Source organism: Glycine soja, chromosome 18 (genome assembly GCF_004193775.1).
Source record: "Glycine soja cultivar W05 chromosome 18, ASM419377v2, whole genome shotgun sequence".
Lineage (NCBI taxonomy): Eukaryota > Viridiplantae > Streptophyta > Magnoliopsida > Fabales > Fabaceae > Glycine > Glycine soja.
In genome coordinates, this window is record NC_041019.1 from 3,124,070 (window position 1) to 3,150,020 (window position 25,951).

Here is a 25,951-nt window from a genome sequence, read left to right on the forward strand (position 1 = left end):
CTAGACTCAATTCATAACAAATTACATTATTAGCAAAATATGTTCCTTGGCTTTTTTTTCTTCATTAGTACGTTATATGGGCATGAAAATGAATTACGAATCACTATCCTCAGTACTCAGCAATATTTATAATGCGTCAACCACATATAACACTCCTCTCTCTCTACATGGGTGTGGGTGGTTAGGCACTCTTGTCTCAATTACACTACCCCAATTTGCTATTTAAACTAATTAAATTCACATGATGAGCAGCTAGTGCTACTTGAATAATGTGATTCATTATCATATGTTTAAATTGCTCATGATATATACCTACCCTCGAAGTAAAGAAGTGCGAGTTCAACAGTTGAAGTTTTCGTAGTTGCTATTTTAATTAAATTCATATATATAACGAGCAGGTAGTGCTAGTTGCGTAATGTGATCCATTATAATACGGTTAAATCGCTCGTGATATATCCTCAAATTAAGTAAAGACGAAGTATGAGTTCAACAGTTGAAGTTTCCGTAGTTTCAAAGATTTGCGTGTGAAAAAAATACTACTTTTGAATATACCTTTAAAGTGTGAAATTGCCCATGATATACCTTCGAAGTCTCGCACTCCACCAAAACTATGCTCGATTTGATATACAAGTAACATTTAAATGACAACTACCAATAGGCCATATTCAGTATAATCATCACTGTCACAAATAAATATGTCGGAATCCTGTTGAGTTGGTGATCCATGGTAAAATTATGGGTCGTCTTTAGTTAATTTGGATAAACCATTATATCATTTACAAAATACAAATATACAGTAACTTAGGATAAAGTACTTTTTCGATATTATTTGTCGTAATCAACGTGAATCATGCTAATGTACTTGCAAGATCAGTAGATCTCACAATCAGCTGTTTTTCTACTTCTTGTACTAATTAAAGTTTTTCATTTGAAGGTTCTGTCATCCCATCTCCAAATCAAATCAATTTTCTTTCTAAACAGGGACTTAGAAGGACAAATTCACAGACAAATAGAAGACCCTTCAGGCCCAAGTCCTAAATTCCGTTCCTTGAGATTATTGACATAGATAGCCTTAGAAAAGAAAAATCAATTAAGGATGCCTTGAAGATTCCTTCACCCACTGAATAAAATGGCCAACTCTTCCAATAGATATATTTTGATACATTCATATTAGGAATCAAATTTCTAACCACATATTTAAGGAGATAAGATGTATCTACCAATTATATCACATGTATTAATCTAGTTAAAATATTGATGATTTATTATCATAAATAGTTTAGAATTATATAAAAAAAGTGAAATGTTTTATTTCATTTAGAATATAAAAAAAATCTGAACCAAAAAAATTAATATACTTAATTTAAATCTTGAATGAATATATTATATTTTATACCCTTCTCTAGAAGTTTTATCCTATAATTTAAGCAGGTTTAACTTGAGTGAGAGAGTGGGTATGCCTGTAATTTAAGCAAGTTTTATCCTAACTAATACCTTTGCAGCATTGGTTAAGAAATTAAAATAAAAATATATATATATATATATATATTTATTGTATAAATAATAGGAAAGAAAAAAATTATAAATAATATAATTTTTTATTTTCTAATAAAAATATTTTTACTTTAAATTTTTTAATCAATATCCTTATAAGTCCTAAGTGCATTGAATAATATTTGCCTAAAAGAAAAAGGGTGAGGATAAGATTGGCAATCTATTAGCTTTAATTACTACAGGGGAAGCTTGGGATTTTACACAGGGATTGCGTAAAGCTGAATAGAGCATGCAGAAATTGAGTAAGGAATTTCAATTTGGGAGACATGACATGGTAAATGATCTTAATGGTCTAATATTGTCTTACAAAGATTAGACAACTTTTCAATAATAGCATACATAAACAAATAGGTTGAATTAAAACATATTAAACATTATTACCAAGTTTATAAAGTGTAAATGACATGCACTCTTTATAATCGTTAGAGAACATCAGTTCTCATTTCTCAATTGTGCTGCATAGTCGTTGGAGAACATCAGTTCTCAATTTTAATTTCACTGCAGCAGCTACCTTCCAACCACTGCATATTAATCAACCAGAATGCTAGTGCCAAACTAAGGCATAATAGTAGCTTTATTTAATTTATCTCAATTTTCATTTTAATTATTGCTTGTAAATTTATAAACCGAGAGAAGTAATTCATGGACTTTCATATAGTTTAAAAATATCTTATTAAATTATTTTTGTTGATTTTTAAATTTATTTTAATCAAATTGACTCTAAATATTCAAATAAAAATCTGTAACTTAAAAATTCAAATAACTCTGTTAGGCTCTTTTTTTTAATTTTGTTTTCTTTCATTTCTCTTCTTATGTATAAACATAAACTATCAATGCATATGCACACATAACATATCACATTAGTGCGGCTGTTTTGTATGCAGAAGGAAGCTAACTTCATCATCATTGAAGCACACTGACAAGTATATTCTCTGTGTTGAACAGAGCATTGCTCTTTTCAGAAGTTTCATTCCCATATCTTGAACTTCAAGTTTATCTATCTTATTAAACCTTCCTCAAGCAAAGACATGAGACATCTTCGCATCTTCTATTTCCATAAAGATATGCATCACTCTGTGACCACCTTTAAGGTGGTTCTTATCAAGCTTCTTGAAAATAGTTGAAGTCATATGAAAGGACGATTGCTTCGGTAAACAATTATGTTCTTTTTTTCAAAAAAAAATTGTAAAAGAAAAGACATTATTGTCATTATTATTTTCGTAACTTTAGCATCGTTAAAGGTGTTTTAAGATTATTTTTTTTTGGCACACAACACTCTTTCCCCTAAATAATAGAATATTAGTTCAAATATGTTTTTTATTCTTGTAAGTTAATATTTTTTTTTTATTTTTGGTCCTGTAAGTTTATTTTTTTAATTTTAATTTTGGTAATTTTGTAATTTTTAATTTTAATCCTTATAAACACAAACTTATAGAAATTATAAATAAAAAATTAAAATTATAAAAAAACACAAATTTATAAAGACTAAAAATGAACAAAAAAAAATTGATAGGAACTAAAATTGAAAAAACACTAAATTACAAAAATTAAAATTAGAAATATAAACTTAGATGAACCAAAAATAAAAACGTTAACTTTACCAACAACATATTTAAGCATGGAATATTATCTATGGCAATTATATAGAGTTGAATGCAAATCTAGTGCTAATAATTAACTACTCAAGTTCAAGTTAACTTCTTAATTTCCGTTTGTTTTGAAGTTACATAAGTTGATTTTGATATACTTAATTATGTCTCTATATTAATCTTAATTATAATATTTGCATTAAAATATCTACATGGTAAGAATAATTGAATATGATTTTTTTTTTAGAGAAAGAATTGATTATGATGGGAAACAAAACATGTTGATAATTCGATTCTCTCATGGGTGGCTTAATAATCAAACTTGTACCACATTCATAGCTCTTCCCTACCTCGATAAAGGATGTCCCAAGGAGTGAAGAAGCTACTATTTGGTGTCCATTTAGAGGGCCAATAAAGTTTCATAGATTGTTCCAAATGGTAATATCTAAAGTTTAAGGGATAGCTTTGGTAACTTTGTCGTACAATCGGAAAAGAATGTCTTTGAATCATTGTTGTTGCTTTGGCATCCGTTAGTTGTCTGTACCTTCAAACCGAAATACCTAACACCGATTGAAACTTGTCACTAAAGAAAATGTACATAGTAATAAATATGAAACACTCCTTTAAAATGAGTTATAAACTTTAAAATTATTTTACATTTCAATGAATGAACTAAGATCGTGACATAAATTTACTTTTAAAATAGAATGATGTCTCTTCATTTCTCTACTACTGAACCATGTATCTTGTATATATTGTACTAATTCAATGTCAGATCAATCAATTCATTGTGCACTTGAGAGTCATAAACATCTGAACTCGAATTTTTTACTGTAACTCAGATTTGTAAAAAAAGTGAATTAATGTCCAGTAATCGAAGGAGGTGAATGTCATGAGTCATGACTATGATTCTCAGGTAGGTAGTGCCATGATTTGTAGAATGAAAAAGAATAAAAAGTATTTCACTATTTCCTCCTTCTCCTTTTCTTTTTCACTCCCATCTGGTCATAAATAATTACCACAAAGATTTAGTATGTTATTAAATATAAACTAAACATATTTTTATTAGTTGAATCTATATACAGATTACTTCTAATTAACATTCTACAATGTCATTAATTGAAAACAAATGAGAATGTGTGACCATGAAGCAAAAATATTGGTCTCGATCACATTTACAATCACAGCATTGGGTTTAAAGAAGTCAACTCATCAAGTTGTAATGGTGAGCAGGCATAATTATGTCCATCCAGTGGCAAATTTTGTTGATATATATGGTTGAAAATATGATTGGACATTGGACAATCTCTTTTCGTGGTCCAGATATGATTGGAAAATATATCATGCATGCCAAGTCACGCAAGTGTCATCCAAGGAGTCCCCGATGATATAAGATAAATTTTTATACTTGAAGAACAAAAAATTTGATCTAATAAGTTCTTTCATGTACTGTACCAATACTCTTATGTTTAAAAGTCGTGAAAGGCTAAGTACCAAATATTGTTTAGTTGCGATTAAATTTACATTTGATTTAGTTCATAACAAGGGAGTTTGTGACTGGTGATTATTAGTACAAGTGAAATATTTTTTTAAAGAAAAACCTAACAATTAGGAATTGGGACTTTCACGTATGAACTAGACGTGAATCTCACATGGAATACAACGTGAATCTAACAAAAATAGCCAGTATGTATCTCTATCTATGTCTAAATTGTGATATGTGTAAGAGTACACCAAAAAAAAAAATGTGATGTGATTTTTTCAAAATTCCATTACATATTCTTAATAAAAAATATTTAATGCTAAAAAAAATCTTGTATCATTATTTGGTTTTAAAATATAATGGTGTGAATATAAAAAAAAAATTCAAGAAAATTTACAACAAATACCTCAATTTAATTCTATACTTATGTATTATATCATGCTCTATATTAAAAAGGAAAAGAAAATTAGAATTGGGTATCTGACATCAAAGAACGATACATATTAAGTCAATATTCATTATAAAATAGCATAACAACAAAAAGGAAAAAAAGAAGTGAGAATCATAATCTCATCTAATGGCTAAGTTTTTCACACACTAAAAGATCCGTCTAGTGAAAAATATTGCATAGTATCACATATGAAAGTAAAGATCTCTAAAAAAATCAAGTAATGATGACATATAAACTACTCTCGATTATATCTGATTAACACTTATAATTTTTCTCTATTTAACTTTTAATCACATCATATCACAACACTTTCATCTCAACTATTATAATTATAATTAACTGCACATGTCAAATTGTGTATGTGGTGTGGTGGGATGGGGACAGTACAGAATTTCCAATATCCAAGTAGAGAAGGTTGCTTGATAGCACAACTTGCAAATGAAGCAAAGCGATTTTATGTCAGCCTTCTGGGGACTGAAATTCCTTTGTCTCATTCACTCTTCCACTATCTTTGATGCTAACTGCTACTTCCTAGCTCCTCCTTGCTTTTTCTCCCCAAATTTGACCGTTACTTGTTATAATTTTTGTAAGATGAATGTAACTTTTTTTTTTTTAAAGAAAATAAGATGAGCGTAATTTAGTTAATTAACAATCACCGTGAACACATAGAGAAAAAATAACTTAGTAATATGCGGTTATCATTTTATAAACAAAATTTATAAGTTTAAACATTTTTCTTTTCCTTCACTTACACGCGCTTCTATATTATTTTGTACAGACCTATAGTATTTTTTACTCAAAATAACCATATTTAAACTAAATAGGATATTGTAAACTCCACTTTGAGTATTTAGTACATATCAAAAACTTAAATTTTTAATTATCGATTAAATTGAAATAACTCCATATAAAATATTTCACACCTGTTTGATGATCAAGCTTCTATATAAAATCACTTGCATACTATTCACAAATTTGATTATTGTATTATTATGTACCATTAGTAGCCTAAGAGATAATTATTTGCTGAAATAAGTGTTTATTTTAATAAATTAAGTAATTTTTTTGTTTTTTAGTGTGTTTATTTAAATTATTTTTACTAAAAAAATTAGTTTTTTTATTTTAAAAATTAAATCTTATCTGTTCATTAAAAAATACTTATTTTAAAATTTAAACAAAATCACCCGATAACTTAAATAATGATATATAATTTGTGCTTAACAAAAAAAAAAATGATGATATATAATTTGATCCTCGTAATATCACCTTTTATTCCCCACTCTCTCCATAAATACAAGCCAGCCCTTCCTCCATTTCCTCCTCATATAAACTCTTCTCAATAACCAGATATTTCATTGCATGAATATTCAAAAAACAATGGCCATGCTCAATATCATCTCCATTCTCTCTCTCTTACTCACTCAATCCCACGCCAAAATACCCGGCGTCTATTCCGGTGGGCCATGGCAAAGCGCTCACGCCACTTTCTACGGTGGCAGCGACGCCTCAGGAACTATGGGTACGTAACATTATTATAAAGTTTTACATAATTAATGTCATAATAATGTAACATACTATAACACCCCATTCTTGTTGTTTTTTTTTGTAGGAGGAGCGTGTGGGTACGGGAACCTATATTCCCAAGGCTACGGTGTGAACACTGCGGCACTAAGCACTGCTTTGTTCAACAACGGTTTCAGCTGTGGAGCGTGTTTCGAAATCAAATGCACGGATGACCCGAAATGGTGCAACCCCGGTAACCCTTCCATCTTGGTCACCGCCACAAATTTCTGCCCTCCAAACTACGCTCTCCCCACCGACAATGGCGGCTGGTGCAACCCTCCCAGGCCGCACTTCGACCTCGCCATGCCCATGTTCCTCAAAATCGCTCAGTACCGCGCCGGCATCGTCCCCGTCTCTTATCGCCGGTATTTACAACAACTCACATATTCTACTTAACCAAATAAATAAATAAAATAGTATAAAAAAACTTTAATGAGCCTAATTTACTTTTTAAAATGATAGAAATCTAAATCATTTAAGTTGGCATCGTCTATGAGATGGTTGTTCTTTCTCGAAATGACAACTCTGCCCAAGATTCACCCAAGAGTAAAATAATTAAGTCTCAAACTTTAAATTCACTGGTAAAAAAAGATTTTCTAATAATCTTTATAAAACAAAAAAGACAAAAAAATATACCATATACTAATAAAAAGATCTCAAATTTAGCTTTCACATTTAAATTGAAAATAAAATTCTAGCTCTTAAAGTTTACTTTAAATTTTATTTATCGGTCCCTTGATGGTTTGTACCTTTGTGGACTTTAATAAACTTGCATCTTGTGGAATAATTATTATTCTCGATCTATTTCTGTCGCTTTCCCCCATGTTTCAATCTTCTCACGTAGCTTTTCACACAACAGCATCGCGTGAATTAGAAAAAGAGAGAATAATTCTAGTTCTACCAAGCTCTACTATAATTTTTACGTCTCAAATTAATTATGATTGAATAGTTTGAATTGTATAATCATAAAATAAATAGTATATAGAATGATAAATATAAATATTTTTATATAATTATAATTCATACCTAAATATATAAAATTAGAAATTGTATTTTAAGTTTATATTAATAATTTATTTGATGTGTTTGTTGTTTAAACTATAAAGTTTGGGTTTGAAATTTGCAAATGTAAATGCCGCGGCAATGGCTGCATGTGGTGAATGTGATTGGGTGTGGTGGGATGCAGGGTGGCTTGCAGGAAACAGGGAGGGATGAGGTTCACGATCAACGGCTTCCGTTACTTCAACTTGGTTTTGATCACCAACGTCGCGGGTGCAGGGGATATCATGAGGGCGAGCGTGAAAGGGTCAAAGACAGAGTGGATGAGCATGAGCCGCAACTGGGGGCAGAACTGGCAATCAAACGCGGTTCTGGTTGGTCAGTCACTCTCCTTTAGGGTCACAGGCAGTGACCGACGCACATCCACCTCGTGGAACATTGTCCCACGTAATTGGCAATTTGGCCAAACCTTCGCGGGAAAGAATTTTAGAATCTAATTACTATACCGTGTTTGGATCATTTGCGTTTTTGAAAGCGCTTTGTTTGATTTGCCACCTTTTATTTTTGGTTGTTTGCTACCTACATGGGAGAAAATGGTAGCCAACTTTTTGACTTTTGATCATGTTTTGTGGAGTGGAGTGAAGGAAATGAGGCTAAAGAAGTGTGATTTTTGTCGGGAGCTCAAGTGCCTGCAAGTGCAAATTCATAAGTCCCACCAATGCTTACTGCATATTTATTTATACATGATTCAGGATTCATGTACGGCTTTTTATATTCTTATGGATTTTTTTTTTTACTTGTAAGTGCTATATATATAAACTTAAATACTAGTGATGGATTTAATCTTAACTTTATTACATTAACCATTTATATTCAATTATTTGATTTGCAAGTGATATATTAATAGAATTGCTTGGAGACCCGTGAAGTAATTAATGATTTAATTAATCAATTGCTATTAGTAAGTAGTATTTTCTTTTATTAGAAGTATCACTGGATTAGTTTCATTTCTTTTGCCTAAAAGTTATTCATAATAAATATCATATAATAGATAAATTATTCAAGAAGAGCGTAGCCTTTTTGCATCGTTGATTATATGCCGCTTTATTTTATCTGGAATTTGGGCATGTTAGCCAAGCATGGGATAATCGATCCGCGTTAATGTAAGTTCTACATTATGCAGCTTTCAATTCCTTTAACAAACCGAAGATAACATTTTTTTCTTCTTCTTGTTTTGACTAACCAGGACAAATAGCAATGATATGACAATATTATCGGTCAATTGAAATTAATGTTTTGAAAAGATAAATTTTGACTTTGTTTCTCTTTTTTGATTTGTTTTGTCTGAGAACATTAATATTTGAAAGTTACGTTGAATCCAAACAAAAGATAATTTTACCTTTAATTTAAGATGTATCATGATTGATTTTAACTGTTGAATGATAATACATTTTATCTTAGAGTTGTAGTGGATATTATCGTCGTCATTATACTCAGTTAATTTAAGTATTTTAAAAGTAAAAGGCGATTTTATCGTATACTAAGTTGCTTGTTTTACTATGCAATTCATTTCCTTTTTCTTAATTAGTTCATAAAGCTTTCAAAGTAAGATTTATTTTATCATTACATATGTATTGAGATTCATACTTCAGTTTTTAATTTTAGATTTTATATTTTATATGCATTCTGCACGGGTCTCGTTCTTAGAACTTATTGGTAATTCTGCATTTGTCATTGTATAGGATATATTTCCTTTTGGAAGGCTTTGTAAGGGGTGTATGTTACATGTATCCCGTGCTGTTATCTTGGATCATGTCTTGTGTGCCAAGATCTATTAATATTTTTTTGTTCCTTTCGATTTTTTTTTTTAAAAAATTTAGTCTAATCTATCATCCATAACTCAACCTGAGTTTGGACTTTTCATAAACTTGAGCATATAAACTTCAAGTTGATTTATATAGTGCTTAGTCATTTATATGATCTGATAAATGACAACAGCTATACATTAAATTGTATGAAAATTGGGTACTAGTATTCTTATATTTTTGACAGTTTCTCTTACCCCAAGTCCTCAACTAGTAAGTTCATAACAGCAATCAAGAGAGAACGAATCACATTTGGTGTTGCCAGAAGCCCAGGATGGTATTATAGGGCCCTTTGTAGATGGGATGCCAACAATCATTTGAAGTTCAGTCCTACTAACGATTACATGCAGGCCTAACAATTCTAATTTTAGGGTAAGAGACGGAAAAAATATAAAAAAACTGAGAGAAAGAGGAATATCTTTTTATTTTTAGTTAAGATGTGGAAGGCAAAATAGGTGAGAAGAAAAGTTTTTATTTCGCAAAGTAGGATGAAATTAAGGACGAAAGAAAGGTTGCATAAACCTTTTTTTTTTTTATCTGGAAAGGTTGCATAGATTATTGGTGCTAATCAATACTTTAGAATATTAGTTAAAAAACAATTTTTTTTATTAAAATATAGAAAATTATATTGTATATAACTTTTTTTTTACATTTTCTTTTGATATCGACACTAAATACCCATGATGGGACATGTGTATCCAATATCCAATGCTTTATATTTGTCACCTTGTCTTTGGGGAAGAGATCAATTCACCTTAAACTTTGCATACTTAACACTAATCAACGAAAGCTTTCAAGGAAGTTAAATCATTTTGGGATCATAAAATCAAATTTGTGACACATCAACATTTGCAATTGAATATACTCTAGCAGAGTTCTCTCTGTCTCTTAATATTGAATTAAGGATGAAAAGGGAACATTTGAATATTCTAAATTAGGCATCTGGAGAAGCTTCGTTCAACGATTCAATCCCCAATTTAAACTGTGAACCTATTTGTCTACAGTAGGTCAATGTAAAAGACGGTTAATTAATCGGGGATTAAACTTCTTAACCTTTCATTTGCAACTGCACCCAAGCAAACAACATTAAAATAGATAAATTAAATAACAGACAACACTCCCAACCAACTGCAAGCTTGCAACACAGTCACAGGACCTCATGCAATGTTGAAATTTTGTATTGTCATTAACTCTGTTGTCACGATTACCAAGTTTCACAGCAAATCCTTCTCATCCCCACAAATTGATTCCAAATTTCCAATTACAACAAACACAAACAACTTATCTAACATATGATGTCTTCTTTCTTATCACAAGAGTAAAATAACACTAATCACACAGAATTGAAGAAAATTGTCAAAACTTGATTGTGTAAAATAATATTTAATTATTGAATAGACTTGGCTGAAATGTAAAAATCACTACTTTTTCCTGAAAAAAAGTAATATACCAATTGAATCCATTTCTTATATATCCTACTTAGTACCTTCACAAACTACATTGATCTAACATTTCACTTTGAGAGAAAAAAAAAGAAACTTAACTCAAAAGGACCAAAATAACATTTGACTCAATTTGATTTGAGATTAAAACAAAGAAAATGTGGGATGGAATCAGTAGAGAATGAGAGAAAGAAAAACCCATAATCTGTGGATACCATCTCTACGGTTGTCTGGCCGCTGCCCAATTACAGCACAGCCACTATATTCCGAGAAAACGCTTCCTTTGGCGAACAAAGGGTTTTTCTTCCTCGGAAATAAGCAGTGGCTCTAATGGGGCTTTCTCTGTGCGCACTGAGACTTCAACGAGAAAACAAAATCCAAGTGTTTCCTCGTACAGAACACAAACAGTGCAAAAAAATTAAAATAAAAACTACACAAGATCGAACAGAAATTGATGAAATTAAATAAAAGAAAATAAGGAATGTGGAGGGCTCATATCAAGTGTAAATTTTGAAAACACCGTCACTGTGGGAAAAAAACCGAATTCAATTTCAGAGAATGAGATACCAAACCAAAGGAGATGGCGGCACCTTCAATCGAATTAGGTTTCCCACTCAAGCCTCTCTCTTTGTAATCACAGCCCCCTTTTGACCTCAGCAGAACCACAAATATATACCATCACGATTTTTTTAGGGTTTCACTTTAGCTGTTTTTTTTAATTATTAGAAAGTAGTGTAAATATTTTATAAATTGATTGTTTACAACTAATTTATTGATAACGTAAATATTTTATAAATTGATGACTTTTTTTTTTTAAACATGTTACTTAGTACAAAAATGTGTGTGAAGTATGGAATGATATCTTTTTTTTTTGCCACTATAATATTAGTTTAGTGAATCTAAAATTTTATCGGATAAATTTATGTTCATTACTATTTACTTTAATTATATTGTGGATGAAATAGATAAAAAATAAACTAAAAAATAAAGTTTAAAAATATATTACAATTTGAATGAATTAAATAAAAAATAAAAAGATAATTTTTTCTACTTATTTATATAAATAAAAAAGAATTAAGTTAATTATATAAAAAATATTTGTTGGAATGGCCCTCATTTCCAACGACGTTGCTTGCACATTGCAAAACAGAAAGCCCTTGCTCATATACCCAGTTGTTTTGGAGGCCCAATTAAATTAAGAACATATGTGCGGATATCCAACCAGAACAGTATTGTCATAGGCTCAAGAGCGGGAAATGCTACGTGCACCATCCCTTTTGCTTGTACACCCAGCACAACAAATGTAATTCCCATATATCAGCAATCCGTAAGTCAATTATGGATTAACAATCCTTATATGTTATACTGATTGTTGATTCGTAATTGGCTTACGAATAATGAATCCATAAATCAATTATGAAAGGGCAATATGGGAATTACATTTGTTGTGCCGGGTATACATGATGCACGTAACATTTTCCCTCAAGAGCTCATAAAAAAAACTTTAAAATGTATTAAAGAAAAAAAAAAAAAGTAAATGATCAAAACAACTTCAAAAAGTTATAATTTTTATTTTTTCAAAATGAAGTTATAATTGTCTTCATCATTTCTTTCAAAGCTGTCACCACTGCATTATACGCTCCAACACCCATTACTTCTTTCAATCCCTTCGACGTTTCATCTTCATCATCAATAATTTCCTGAAATGACAAAGGTTATAATCATTTTCTTAATATACACTATCACGTATAAAAAATTCAATATACATATCTTAATATATAAAAGGAAGTCTGTGATAACTTTTTTCCCGCTCAAACTGGAGGTAAAATAGTAAATTAACCTTTGATTTGATGAGATTTTATGAAACAAAATCATGATCAGTAAACAATGCTATGAAGTAAGCCACTTTATGAGATTTTATGTTATTACAAAGCTGCACCTTTGATTTCAATTCCAATCAACTGTGATTATTTTGCCATAATGAACACGTTTCATAAGGAATGGTTCAGTGTCTATTTCGCCCATTCTCTTCACACCAATATTACCAAGATCACTTGATATCTCCGCAATGCCCTGCAATAAAGGAAGATATTATTAGTAGATCATACAAGCAATACTGAAAAATAAAATAAAATAAAGAGAGCTTTTCAAAGTTGTACATTTGAGAGAATAAATAACAAGAGAAACTTTTATTAATAGATTACGAGTAATTACATAAGTACACCTTAATCTAAAATCAAGGTTGAAGTTTATGAATTATTTTCTCACATTTTCGTGTCACACTTAGTCAAACAATAGGTCTATTCATTACAGTACAAGAAAACTTTAATTAAAATGCACTGTAAGAAAACTGTAAATTGATATCACATTTTTCTTCAACTTTCATCATATGAATTCCATTATATCAATTAAAATTGTAATTCAAATGCAATTAAATAAAACATTAAACATGCAAGTAAAAAATCATCATCAAATACATAATTAACCAAGGCCATAATTTTCCCAAATTCATTCAATGAAGTATCACTCATTAACAGAAGATAATTTTTTTAAAAAAACAATACCATAATTAATTTCTTTCGAGCTTTCTGAAGCTCGTCATTCCTCTCACGCTCTATAATGATTAATGATTGGCTGAAATCTTCTGCATCTTTAAGTGACCCATCCTTTTCCATTGCTTTCAAATGTAAAGTACCCACCGTTTTCAGAAGCTCATCTTCCATGAGCTTCATTACGTCTAGCTAACTTCCCTTTAAGTTGCTGATTCTCCAATTCCAGCTTTTGATTACACTGTATTTGATTTTCCAGCTGAACTACTTTCGAATTGAGCTTTTGATTTTGAACCTGAATAGATAATAAAAGGTGATTAATAACACACTATTCTGAAAATAACCAAGATACTTACCTCATTTACAAAACTTTAAAGCAAGTAACACTAACCTGTAACTCTTCTTGTAGCTTCATAGCTTTCCCTTTAAGTTGCTGATTCTCCCATTCCAGCTTTTGATTGCATTGTATTTGATTTTCCAGCTGAACTACTTTCGCGTTAAATTGTTCATTTTGAACCTGAAAAGATAATCCGGATAATGACCAACATACTTTCTTCGTTCACAAAACTTAAAAACAGGTAACATGACCCTTCAGCTCTTCTTGTAGCATAGTAGATTTCCTAATGTTGTTAATGTTATATAACAATACTTTCTGAAAAAACAATAAACGCCTTCAGTGTTAAACAAATTAAAGCCTTCCAAAAGCATTTTCAGCAAACATAAAATTCCTAGAATAAATAGACGGGGTAAATTTGATCATAGAAAACCATATACATCAAAGGTAATGATTGCTACTGACCCATGATGATCGTTTTTCCTCGGTAAGTTTCTTCTGCAGCACATCATTCAAGTTTTTACTCTCCTCCAATTCCTTTTTTTTTCCATCCATGTTCTGTCTTTACACATTCCAGGTCACGACTCGTTAGAGTTCATGACCTTTATCTTCTGTAATTCTGATAAGTATAAAAGTAAACTAACAAAAAATAGCAAAAAAAAAAAAAATTGGAAAAATCAAGACAGAAAAGAAGCTCATAGATGAAAAGATCAAGCCCTGATTCATGAAAAGAAGATACATGGCATATATAAATCCAATGGTACATTTTAGTTTAATCTTCTGCATTGACCAAAGCTGTCTACAATGAAAATATTATCAGTAGGTATTTCCTTTCAACTTCAAGTGACAATACTTTTGAAGTTCTCAATCTATCCTTTCAAGCATCTCTGAAACAACTGATTTACCGCTGGCGCTGTATGCACTAAGTAAATTCAATTTTGAACCGCAGGTATAGTTTGCAAATATAATGAAGAAATATTTAAAATCTGCCAAGTTTTTTTTTATATAAAAAAAACACATCACAAAACAATGTTTTTTTTCAAAATAAACATGATATACCTTGCTTGCATTCCTCATGCTAATTTTCCTTCTTCATCATCTCCATTACCATGTTCAAAGATTCATTGAGTTTTTTCATACAAACATCTTTCTCAATATTCTTATGTTCCACACCAATAATTTTCTGTTTCTGGCCTTCAATTTCCTCCTTAAGGCTAACAAAAGTATTGCTCTGCTTACTCATAGCCTCCTCAAGAATATGGGTCGTCATCTGCATAGTGATATTCAAAGTGTGCAAATGAAAAACTACTTAGTTTTTGGACAAACCAATGGGCCTAAAACTAAGTATTAAATCATCATCAACGTTTTTTACACACTTTAACTTTTACATTCATCTATGATAATTGTTATGCTTACATAATTATTTACTTTCTTCTCTTTTAATGCTTTTTCTCGATTAAAACATTAAAAATTTAGTTTCTTCTGAGTTTTTATCTCGTGGATGCTCAAGTTAGTTAATTTACATTGTTTTTTGTGTATTTTTTTTGTAGAATTAAGAGGCTTGAAAGATGGTTGAAGAACTAGAGTAGCGCTCAGCGCGTTAATAACTGCTCAACACGAGGAGTCAACCTGGAGTCCAGTTGTAGCGCGCATCTGGCGGCTTAGCCCACATCTGACAGCTTAGCGAGCATCTGGTAGCTTAGCACACGATCACTTATGTGACTGGACTTTGCACATGCACTCAGCGCGCACACTATGCTGCGTTTTAAAGGAGAAAAGGAGGGAAACTTGAAGAACTGAAAGGCAGTTGAGACATAAATAGGGCTAGGGCATGAGAGAAGAGAGAAAGACTAAATCACCAATGGTTGGGGAGCTCAACAATCAAACACTTTTAATATAATGATTCTCAGTATCTATTTAATGTTATATATTTTGATATTATTGTCTCTTTTCTGAGTTTATTGTCATGTTTCTGGCCTAATCATCCATGCACATGTAGTGTTATAGGGTTTATGTATTGAGAAATATTTACATCCTAAGAACTTGAAAAGAACATCTAGGTAATCCATATCTAGGGATAAAATGATATATATTTAGCCTGAATTATGCATCTTTACTCTAATGCAAATTATTTGATGTAGCTCTTAAGGGATTAAGAGAAATTAAATAATTTATGTTCTTTCACAATAGAGATCATGATTAGGATAAGTGAATAAATGAAGGTAATAATCGGAATAACGTTAAATAATGAAAATTTTTTAATGTTGCATCATTATGTATATCGTGACACCACCTACTTATGACAATGGGTAAGGAGAAAAAATATTAAAAGTTAAAAAATTAGTTAATAATTACTACTTAGTTTTATATTTCAATTATGATGATTATATATTATAAAAAAAGATATTTGATTAGAGTGAAAAATAGTGTTAAGGAGTTTTTAATATAAAACTACCAGGGGAAAATATCTAGCAAGGTACTACGTATTAAGAATAAAACAATATTATCTATTTTTTAAAGAATAAATTTAAGTAGTAACTTCGTTCCTATCTATAAGATTATTTTTAGTAATTTTTATAAGATTTTTTTTTTATTTTTAGATGTATTAATTATTTTTTTTCTATGTACCTTTAGTTAATTATTTTTTTTCAAACATTAATAAAAAAACAATTAATTGAATAAAAAGATAAAAAAATGAGAATTTTGTAATAATAATATAAATAATTATCAGATATTTAATGTGATTAACTAAATTAATTATTTTTATAAAGAGTGTGAATTAGTTAAATATTTTTTATGCTCTTAGTTGAAACAGACTTATAACTAAGGACCTGGAGAATAACATTTTAAAAAATATTAAAAGTAATCACAATAATTTTTTTATTAAATAATATGTCTTCTTTCTTTCTAAAACAGGTGAAACTTTCAACTTTGAATGGTTCATGCTAGAATTTTTCTTTATTTCCATTTCGTTTTGTCTGAGAATAAAGATTTATATTCATTGTTTTGTTGCTCCTGTTAACACTACACCTCAATGTTTTTGTAGTGTAGAATATTACATTAAACTCCTTCCTCCTTAAACATTGTCAAAAAATAAAATAAAAATAATTGGCATTATTTATCCTCAATTTCCGGCATTCATTCTTCTCCATGACTACATAACATATACACATTATTTGTCAAATGTTCATTTGTTCTTTTCTTGCAGGAAATCTCTTTCAGTTTGGGCTCATATTTGTGATTTGACTTCTTTTCGCAAGCGTTTCACTTCTTTGCAGCGCATTACTGATTCTTTAATTAGGGACAGATCCACATCAGGTGTTCAAGGAAAATTTCGTTGTCTGACTATAGGTCTATTGCATCTGGCTGTCTATGAACAAGCTGATTTTTGAAGATTATCAATTTTCTATAATAAAGGTTATTAGCAAGATTAAGTTTCTTAGACAAGCACACATGTTGCATTTGTTTTAACATCTTGATATAGACCTTCTTGTATTAGGGAGATTTTTTATTTTCTCTAGCTTCGGGATATGCCCCGTTTATTGTTGTATCATTTTGGGTTTAATATAATTTATATTTTTCCCAAAAAAAAGAAGCCTAGGGGCAATCGAATAAGCTAAATCAACTCACACTTATCTTTTTTGTCTCTCTTATCAAACACAATATATCCTGCCCAAAACTTAAGATGATGTTGGAGAAGATATTTCAAATCGTTTTTAATTTTTTTTTATTAATTAAAAATTTATTTGATTGTTCGAAAAATAAACTTTTTTAGTAGTTTCTAATGTTTTTTAAAATACTACTTAAAATAATGTTCTTTAAAACTCTAATTTCTAATTTTTTTTTATTTTTATCCTCAATATATTTATCTAATTTCCTAGTTACTCTTTTTAAATAAATCATGATTTTATAATTTTTTTTTATCATTTTTCATTATTTTAGCTATTTCAATACTAATTTTATCGAATATTTATAATTTAATTATTATTAACTAACTTTTTAAATAGTTTTATGCAACGTAACTTAAACCTAAGCTACTACAACTTAAGCTAGTGGCCTTAACCTTGACAAGATGTAAATAAAATGAAGACACAGTTATACTGTAATCCCTTTTAAACTAAAACCAGAAATAAAGTGAAGTTCAGTTTGATAATCTTGATGCAACACATTGAAAGCCTCAAATTCTGTGCATTCTCTCTGACTATAATATGAACTAATGGAAATACTAGTTCAGGTTGGAATTACTTATAATAACCTATAGTTATTGTCAATTTACATTTCCAATAATTACCAACCCTATTGTAGAACATCCTGACTGTAAAGATAGAGGTATCTTCATAGATGAACATACAGCAAGCAATGAACACATGGAATGTAAACTGATTCGTATAAATAAATCATTTCCACTTAAACTGGATAGAAAAGGCTAAACAAAGGAGAAAATAACCAAACTTGCGAGTTGCAACTTCTACGGTGAAATAAAAAAGAAAGACTAACATAGTATTGAACGAAATAAAGTATACCAAAAACACATCCATGATAAATGTGATCTCCAACACTAATGAAACAGTAACAAGAAATCTGAAGAGAGGAACAACAGTGTTTGTTAGTACTTTAGTCACGCGTCAACCTGCACTCAAAATGGAATAAGCTCACTATCGACCTTGGTGAATTATACATCTTTTCTTGCAGAGGGCCTTCGAACACTAGACACTTCCTCACTATTCTCACCTGATTCATCATCCACCATTTGATGTATTTTCCTTCTTTTTGTTTTTGTTTGATTTAACACGAATTCAATTCCTTCTTCCAATGTAGCTCTCCTATCTTCTTCGTTGTTCCACAATTCTCTTACCATGAACCTCCCACTTGGATTGTATTCATTCATTTCTATCAGAGCTGCCACGACCGCTTTATATGCTCCAACACCCATTTCCTTTTTCAATCTTTTTAGCCTTCCATCTTCGTCATTTATAATTTCCTGAAAAAAACCCAGTTCATACACATTCTCAACTTCTTTTTCATGATATTCATTACCTTGTAAAAAACATACAGCACACAAATGTTAACGGGATGAGACAAATTCTATCAAGAGTGAAAGATACTATTACTATCATTTAAGGAGATCAATGTGTCTAACAAAGTTGCACCTTTGATTTCCCACCAATTGTGACTATTTTGAATGGATACCAATGGGGGTCTCCCAGATCCTTTTGCCATAATGAACATGTCTCCAAAGCTATTTGCTCTGCTTCCTCTTTATTATATCTTCTCCTCCCTGTCAAAGCCTTAACAAAAGGCTCTGTGTCTATTTGTCCCATTTGTTTCACATCAATATTGCCATCAAGACTTGATATCTCCGCAATGCCCTATCATAGAGGAAGACATTATTAGCAGATCTCGAAAACAATATAGAAAAGTAGAAAACTAAAGCAACTTTTAGCCAGAGTCTGATTAGATAAACTTTTCCAGAAATACTTCAAAAAAAATAAAAATGAAACATGTTTCTATAAGTTAAATTCAGCTTATAAGCTAATGGGGAGAAACTCTCTCATATTAGTTATGATTTTTAACTTATGAGTAAACTAATTTAACTTATAAAAAAGTTCATAAAATTTTCTCTTATTTTCTTTTCCTAAAATTACTTTTGAAATTTTTTATCAAAATAGTCTTAGGAAATCCAGAGTGACTACATCATTCAATTAAAATCATATTCAAATCACAAAACACATCAAACATGCAAGCAATATCATCATCAGATGAATGACAAAGGCCCCTAATCATCCAATGACTGCCAAATTAAAAATAAGAATCATAAAACTAAACCTGATTGACATGCTCTCCCAAATTCATTCATATATAGAATCATCACTCTAAAACCAAAGATAAATATCACCATACAAATAACAACAAAATGCCCTATCCCATTAGGAAAACCGAAGATATATGTCATAAAAGAAAATTCTTACCTTAATCAATGTCTTTCGAGCTTTTTGAAGCTCATCATTGATCTCACGCTCTTTAATGATCAGTGACTGGTTGAAATCTTCTGAGTCTCTAAGTGACCGCTCCTTTTCCACTACATTCATATGTAAAGCACCAACCATATTCAGAAATTCATCTTCCATGTGCTTCATCACATCTAATTTCTCTTTAAGTTGTTGATTCTCCAATTCTAGCTCTTGAATGCTTTCTAATTGTTTTTCCAGCTGAATCACTTTGGCATTGAGTCGTTCATTTTCAACCTGGATAGGTATTCAAATGCCATTGAAAATTTCCTATTCTGATACCAACATTGATACTTCATTTACAAAGCTTAAAAACATGTAACACCGACCTTTAGTTCTTTATCCAATGCTGAAACATTATTATCTTTCTTTAGCTTCAGAGCCACCTGAAGGGAGCCAATTTGCATTACATTCTAAAAACACAAACAACTTTAGTGAGAAACAAGGACCTTTTACAAGCATCTTAACTAATCACACACTTAAACAGATAAAATAAATAGACAAATGGGTGTATTTGACTAGGAATGTTAATAGGATGGATTCCATCATCCGAAAAGATATTGCTTGAATGTCATAGTGTATGAAGTTTACTTGATCTTTTTACCATCAACTAATTTGCGTTGGTGACGATTGTGTTGAATACGAGTGTATGAAGTTTAAATGTGAAGATGATGTGGAAAAAATATTTTTCATCTTTTTAAAATTTAGTAGCAAAGGTCTGATTGAGTTGAATGTAAATTTTGGCTGATCTCTCCTTATCCTTCTATGCAAACCGATGAAACCAAGATCTGATGATGAAATTTACTCTGATGCTTGTTAAATCAAATCTGTGTAGATATATTTTTGCTTTATCAAAATAGTACGTTGTTTGTTTACTTTATTTCAAAAAAGCCTATATTATCAGCATTTATTTAATTGTTGTTTATCCATGTTTGTTTTATGGATCAATTGAATAATTATTGTTACTACTAGGCACGTGTTGTTTAAACAGTCTACAAACACAAAAAAAAAAAAAAATGAAACACACTATCAACTTAATATATATATATGTCAGAAAATCTAGAACGGATTTGTAATTTCATTATTTCAGTTGTAGAGACATTTATAGCAAAATCACAATTCTGTTGCTAACCATAACCTAGAAAAAAAATTATCAGAAGGTTGGGTAAGGGATGGTTTGCGGAAAAAAGTGAGAAGGGAAGGGTTGAGGAGGAGGAGTAGGTGGGGAAGGAGAAGGGAAGCAGAAGAAAAAAGGAGAAAGGGGAATGGGGTGCCACTTAGGGGTTGAGGGAAAAGGAGGGGTTAGGAATTTAAAATGGGCTAAAATGGACTTTTTCCCTCTAAGTAGGGGTTAGAAATAATTTTAGTAGGGATCAAGAGTAACATCCTAACGCAAACTCATCCTCAAATTATACCAAAACTAATTTTTGGATTCACCTGATCAGATTATTGGAACAAACACATGCTCAGTCATAAATAACCCTATAATTGGTTAAAGAATACACATGCTTCCGTTGAGTTAACCATACATCCAAAGTTACTTATTGTTACTAACCTTTCGAATCTCTTCAGTGAAATTTTTATGTTGCATATCATTGAGTGCTCTACTTTCTCCTAATTCCTTCATGATCAGCCCATTTTGCTGTGTAAATTTTTTTTGCAGTGCTTTGCTCTCTTCAAGTTCCTTTGTAATCTTCTCGTTCTCTTTCTTAATACATTCAATGTCACGACTCATTTTAGAGTTCAGAACTTTAATCTGTTTTAGTTCTGAAACGTATGAAGTTTAATTTTCACGGTACAAAATACAGGAAACATGCAATACTAAATTACAATGATGTTGTATGCAAGAAACTAAGTCCAGAAAAGAAGCTCAAATATGAAAAGATCAAACCAAAATCATGAAGAAGGGATGAGACACTGACAAAGCACATATATTCCGAGTAAAATTAAATAGACGAGACTTCTGGATTAAATTGCAAATAACAACTGAAGATTATTAATCATAATTTGGATTAAATTTTAGTTTTACATTTACTCGAGGTTTAATTAAGGTAAAGAAATCAGCACAGTTAACAAAATAAAAAAAAATTATAGTGTTCAGTTTATGAGAATAGAACCAAAAACAGTAGTAAAGCAATCCGTTTATGAAATAAAAATAAAGGAAGAAAATTTATATATTTGGACAGTAGGTCAATAATTGTATCATGATTCATTGAGATTCACAATCTATATATCCTTTCAAGTATCTTCTGAGTTTTACATGAACAAATGACATGTTGACAGAAAGAAACAATATCCAAATAAATTCAAATACAGACTGCATGCATAATTTGAAAAAATGGTGAAGAAAAATTTAAAATCTCCAAAGTTTTGTCAAAAGAAATAACACATCACAAAACAACAATTTATTTCTAATGATAGCCTCAATAAATTCCAGAATAAAGATAATATATACCTTTCTGACATTCCTTATCCAGCATAGCTTCCTTCTTAACCATCTTCATAACAATTTTTAAGGATTTGTTGAGTTCGCTCTTGCAGTCAGCTTTCAAAAGATTATTATCCTCCACATCAATAATTTTCTGTTTCTGGTTTTCAACCACCTCCTTTAGGCTCACAAAAGCCATGCTTTGCTTGCTCGTATTCTCCTCACAACTATGGTTCTCCATCTGCAAATCAATACGGATTCAAATCGCCAGAATCAAAATCTACTTAATTAAATATCGACATACTCCCCCACTTTTTACATTCACCTTACACTCTTGTTTCTATCTCCCCTCCTTCTCATTCTAATAGCCTTAATATAAGTCAGTGAGATAAATTATTTTTTAAGAAAATTAATAATTTTTGTTATCATATGGAAATAAAATGAAACGTCCAACAAAATAAAATATAAAAGGAGAAAAACATAATCATTAAAAGATAAAAATTAACAATAAATTAAAAATTAAAGGCAACGGGATCAAATTATAAAAACAAATTTCGAAAAAATAACAATATATAAGTATATACTCCTATGTTTCTTTCAAAATAAGGACCCTCAGCTCAACTTGGATCCGGCATTATATTTATCTCCTTTCCTCTCCCTCTTTCATTTTCTATTCCTCTCTTCCTCCAAGGTATATGACTAAATATATACACTCCATTGGAGATGTGAAATCATTTTTTTAAACTCTTATATTATTTCTATTTTCTACAGCCAACCTTAAAATATTAAAAGAAAAATGCAAGTAATAACAAGGGGGAATACAAAACTTCAACACATGTAGAGAAAACACTAGTATATAAATGAGCCCAAATGCTTATGAAAGTCATGAACCCTTGCATGCAGCATAAAAGGTAAAACTGAAATGGAAAAGTCGAAATTCTTATATTAGAAGTCTCAGAAACAACACCACGCGTCAGTTTTTTATTTTTTATTTTTTATTTTTAAAACCTACGACAAATGCATATCATAAACATAAAAATAAAAAAACGAAAAGGCAAAAGAACGTAAACACGAACAGAATGGAGAAAGAGAAAACCTTGGCTCAAACATCCAAATGCAAATGAAATTGTACAAAGAGAAGTAGTACCTGAGAAGAGTGCAATATGACTAGCTATGTTGAGGTAGAGTAGGTACCTTGCGAAACTATAATTCCATGAGTACTTTTAGACTATGGAAAATTACACAGATTTATAAAAGTAGCTTAATTATCAGATTCATTGTACTAGAGTTATCTCATTGGTTAAATTTAGGTAAGACTCTTCTCATTCCCAAAAAGAAATGATATTTAAAAGTTTCTTTTCCCAGTTAAATGAAAAATTATAATTATTATTTTTAGCTTCTTTCTATTAATCTACATCTACATATATCTCTGCAATGATAAAGAAAATCTACATTTATCAGTGTAGGGAATGGTAATGGTCACACTAGCTACTTTTGACAATAAACTTTTCACTAAAAACTAAATGGAACTCACACGTTCAGTTAAAATATTAGTACTACTCTTTTTTTTGACTTAACAAATATTTGATAACTTAATTAAGAAAAAGTTAAAGGTTGATAAATTAAATTAAAAGTATTTGATAAAAATAGATGTAAAACTAGTTAATAAATATTTGATATAAAACAACACCAAAGAAATATTTAATTTATCAATCTTAACTTAAAATTTAGTAATTATATATACAAAACTCTCTTTTAGGCACGCAAATGGAATGGTTTAGTGGTTTGTGTGATGAAGAGGAAAGAAAGGAACTTGGATTCATGATGAAGAATGCCATTTTTTTTATCATCAAGAAAGGAAATAAGAAACTACATACACAAAAACACAGTTCCAATAACATCAGGTGTGAGACAAGAATCCAGAATAGCTGCATAAATTAAAGGAGGGATGAGGCACCAAGCTTTAGCAAGCTTGTCGGCACACATGTTGCCTTCTCTATCTTATGTTGTTGATGAACATGATCGACGTGAGAGAATCTGATTCCACAATGAAGTCCATGATAAATGGCTAGGAGTTCAGCGTGGATGTTCGTTGTATGATCGCAAGATCCGTAGAAAATGAAGAATGACATTGATAGTGGCCTCATTGGTTAGAAATTAAAATAAGGTAGCAAGACTTTTCTCATTCCCAACGTGAACGAGAAAGTTTAAATCCCAAAGATACTAATATTTAAATATTAAAACTCATTTTTTCGGTTAATTCAAAAAATCATCATTATTTTTTTTTCAATTTCTTTCTTTTCATATATCACTATATCATATAAACTTTGTGTAATTCAAATAATGGCCCCTTTAATGTAAAGTTTTATTGTGAGAAACAAATAATTTAGTAAGATAATATTTGTTTAATTTTTTTGTTATGTAAAATTATATTGGATCAATGAAGTCATATAATATAGATTGAGTTAGTTTTTAATCTAATAGATTGAAGTAGAGTCAGTTTCTATGAGAAAACTCACTTCATTTAATTGGAACTTTGGTGGAAATTTATAAAATAGTTAAATATTAGAAGTAAAAAATTAGTGAAAGGTGGATAAACTAATTAATTGAATTAAAAACATTTAATAAAAAAATCATATTATACAAAGCTTATAATGAAACTTCCTCAATTTTAGATTTGTCTGTAAGGCCATTATAAGTATAAATAATTCATTTTACTTCCAGAAGAGATTGAAGCAAAACAGCAAGCTATGAATAACTAATTTAACCAGTAAAACTGATTCCTTTAAAGAAATCATTAAACGAACCCAACCATGCAAGTTATACGATGAAATACTGTTCATTAACATCTAATGTCGAACTTATGAAACTTAAGCCAAACAATGGACGAAATAAATTACACTGAAAAAACATCCATGATACATGCGCTCTCCAACACTAGTAAAACAGCAAAAATAAATATGAATACTTTAGAAATTTAGTCAAACATCGATCAACCTGCACTCAAAATAAGCTCACTATATAAGTCAAAAATCTATTTAGTTCCTGATTTATCTTTTAAAATCACTTTAATCCTTCGCTTATTTAAAACAAGCCAGTCACTTCTAATGTAGAATCAAAGTGAACATTTTAAAAAGTAAAATAAAAAAAATAAACAAAAAAATAAGATAAATTAAAAATTAACAGGTGATTTTGTCAAATATCTATATTGATTATTCTATTTGCTCCTTTCAACACTACACCTCAATGTTTTTGCAGTGTGGAATATTAAATTAAACTACTTCCTTCTTATACATAATCTAAAAAATAACAGACATTATTTGTCCGCAATCTCCTGGAGACCTGGACTCATACTTCTAAGGAAAGGCTAACAGACGTGAAACAAATTAAACCGAACCTTGCAAGTTATGTGGTAAAATAATAATAATAAAAAAAAAAGACTAGCATATTGAACGAAATAAAGTACACTAAAAACACATCTATGATAAATGTGTTCTTCAACACTAATGAAACAGTAACAAGAAATCTGAAGAGAGGAACTACAGTTTTTTGTCAGTCCATAAAAGAAATTTAGTCACGCGTCAACCTGCACTCAAAATAGAAGAAGCTATCAATCTTGGTGAGAAGAGTACAAAGTACTGAAGCACAAGCACAGTTACAGTTTAGGGAAGTAGCAGAATTTATAA

At 30.2% G+C, this 25,951-nt stretch overlaps 2 protein-coding genes and 1 non-coding gene across 3 annotated transcripts; 1 reads left to right on the forward strand and 2 right to left on the reverse strand.

Moving 5' to 3' along the window:
- The first annotated feature begins 6,382 nt into the window (after positions 1-6,382).
- LOC114395742 (expansin-A6-like) lies at positions 6,383-8,411 on the forward strand. The gene is made up of 3 exons (XM_028357587.1): positions 6,383-6,596; positions 6,687-7,005; positions 7,827-8,411. The coding sequence occupies exons 1-3, from the start codon at positions 6,437-6,439 to the stop codon at positions 8,134-8,136; spliced, it is 789 nt and encodes a 262-aa protein (XP_028213388.1). The 5' UTR covers positions 6,383-6,436; the 3' UTR covers positions 8,137-8,411.
- Positions 8,412-11,102: 2,691 nt separating this feature from the next.
- On the reverse strand, positions 11,103-11,261 carry LOC114397819. The gene has a single exon (XR_003663440.1). It is a non-coding gene; the product is annotated as a small nucleolar RNA snoR143 (small nucleolar RNA).
- A 2,397-nt stretch (positions 11,262-13,658) lies between these two features.
- On the reverse strand, positions 13,659-24,251 carry LOC114396221 (protein INVOLVED IN DE NOVO 2-like). Its single transcript, XM_028358126.1, has 10 exons — positions 24,153-24,251; positions 22,293-22,506; positions 21,393-21,604; positions 20,167-20,223; positions 19,799-20,074; positions 18,980-19,198; positions 18,685-18,810; positions 14,938-15,099; positions 13,887-14,012; positions 13,659-13,790 (listed from the first exon to the last, which is right to left on the reverse strand). The coding sequence occupies exons 1-10, from the start codon at positions 24,249-24,251 to the stop codon at positions 13,659-13,661; spliced, it is 1,623 nt and encodes a 540-aa protein (XP_028213927.1).
- Positions 24,252-25,951: the final 1,700 nt, after the last annotated feature.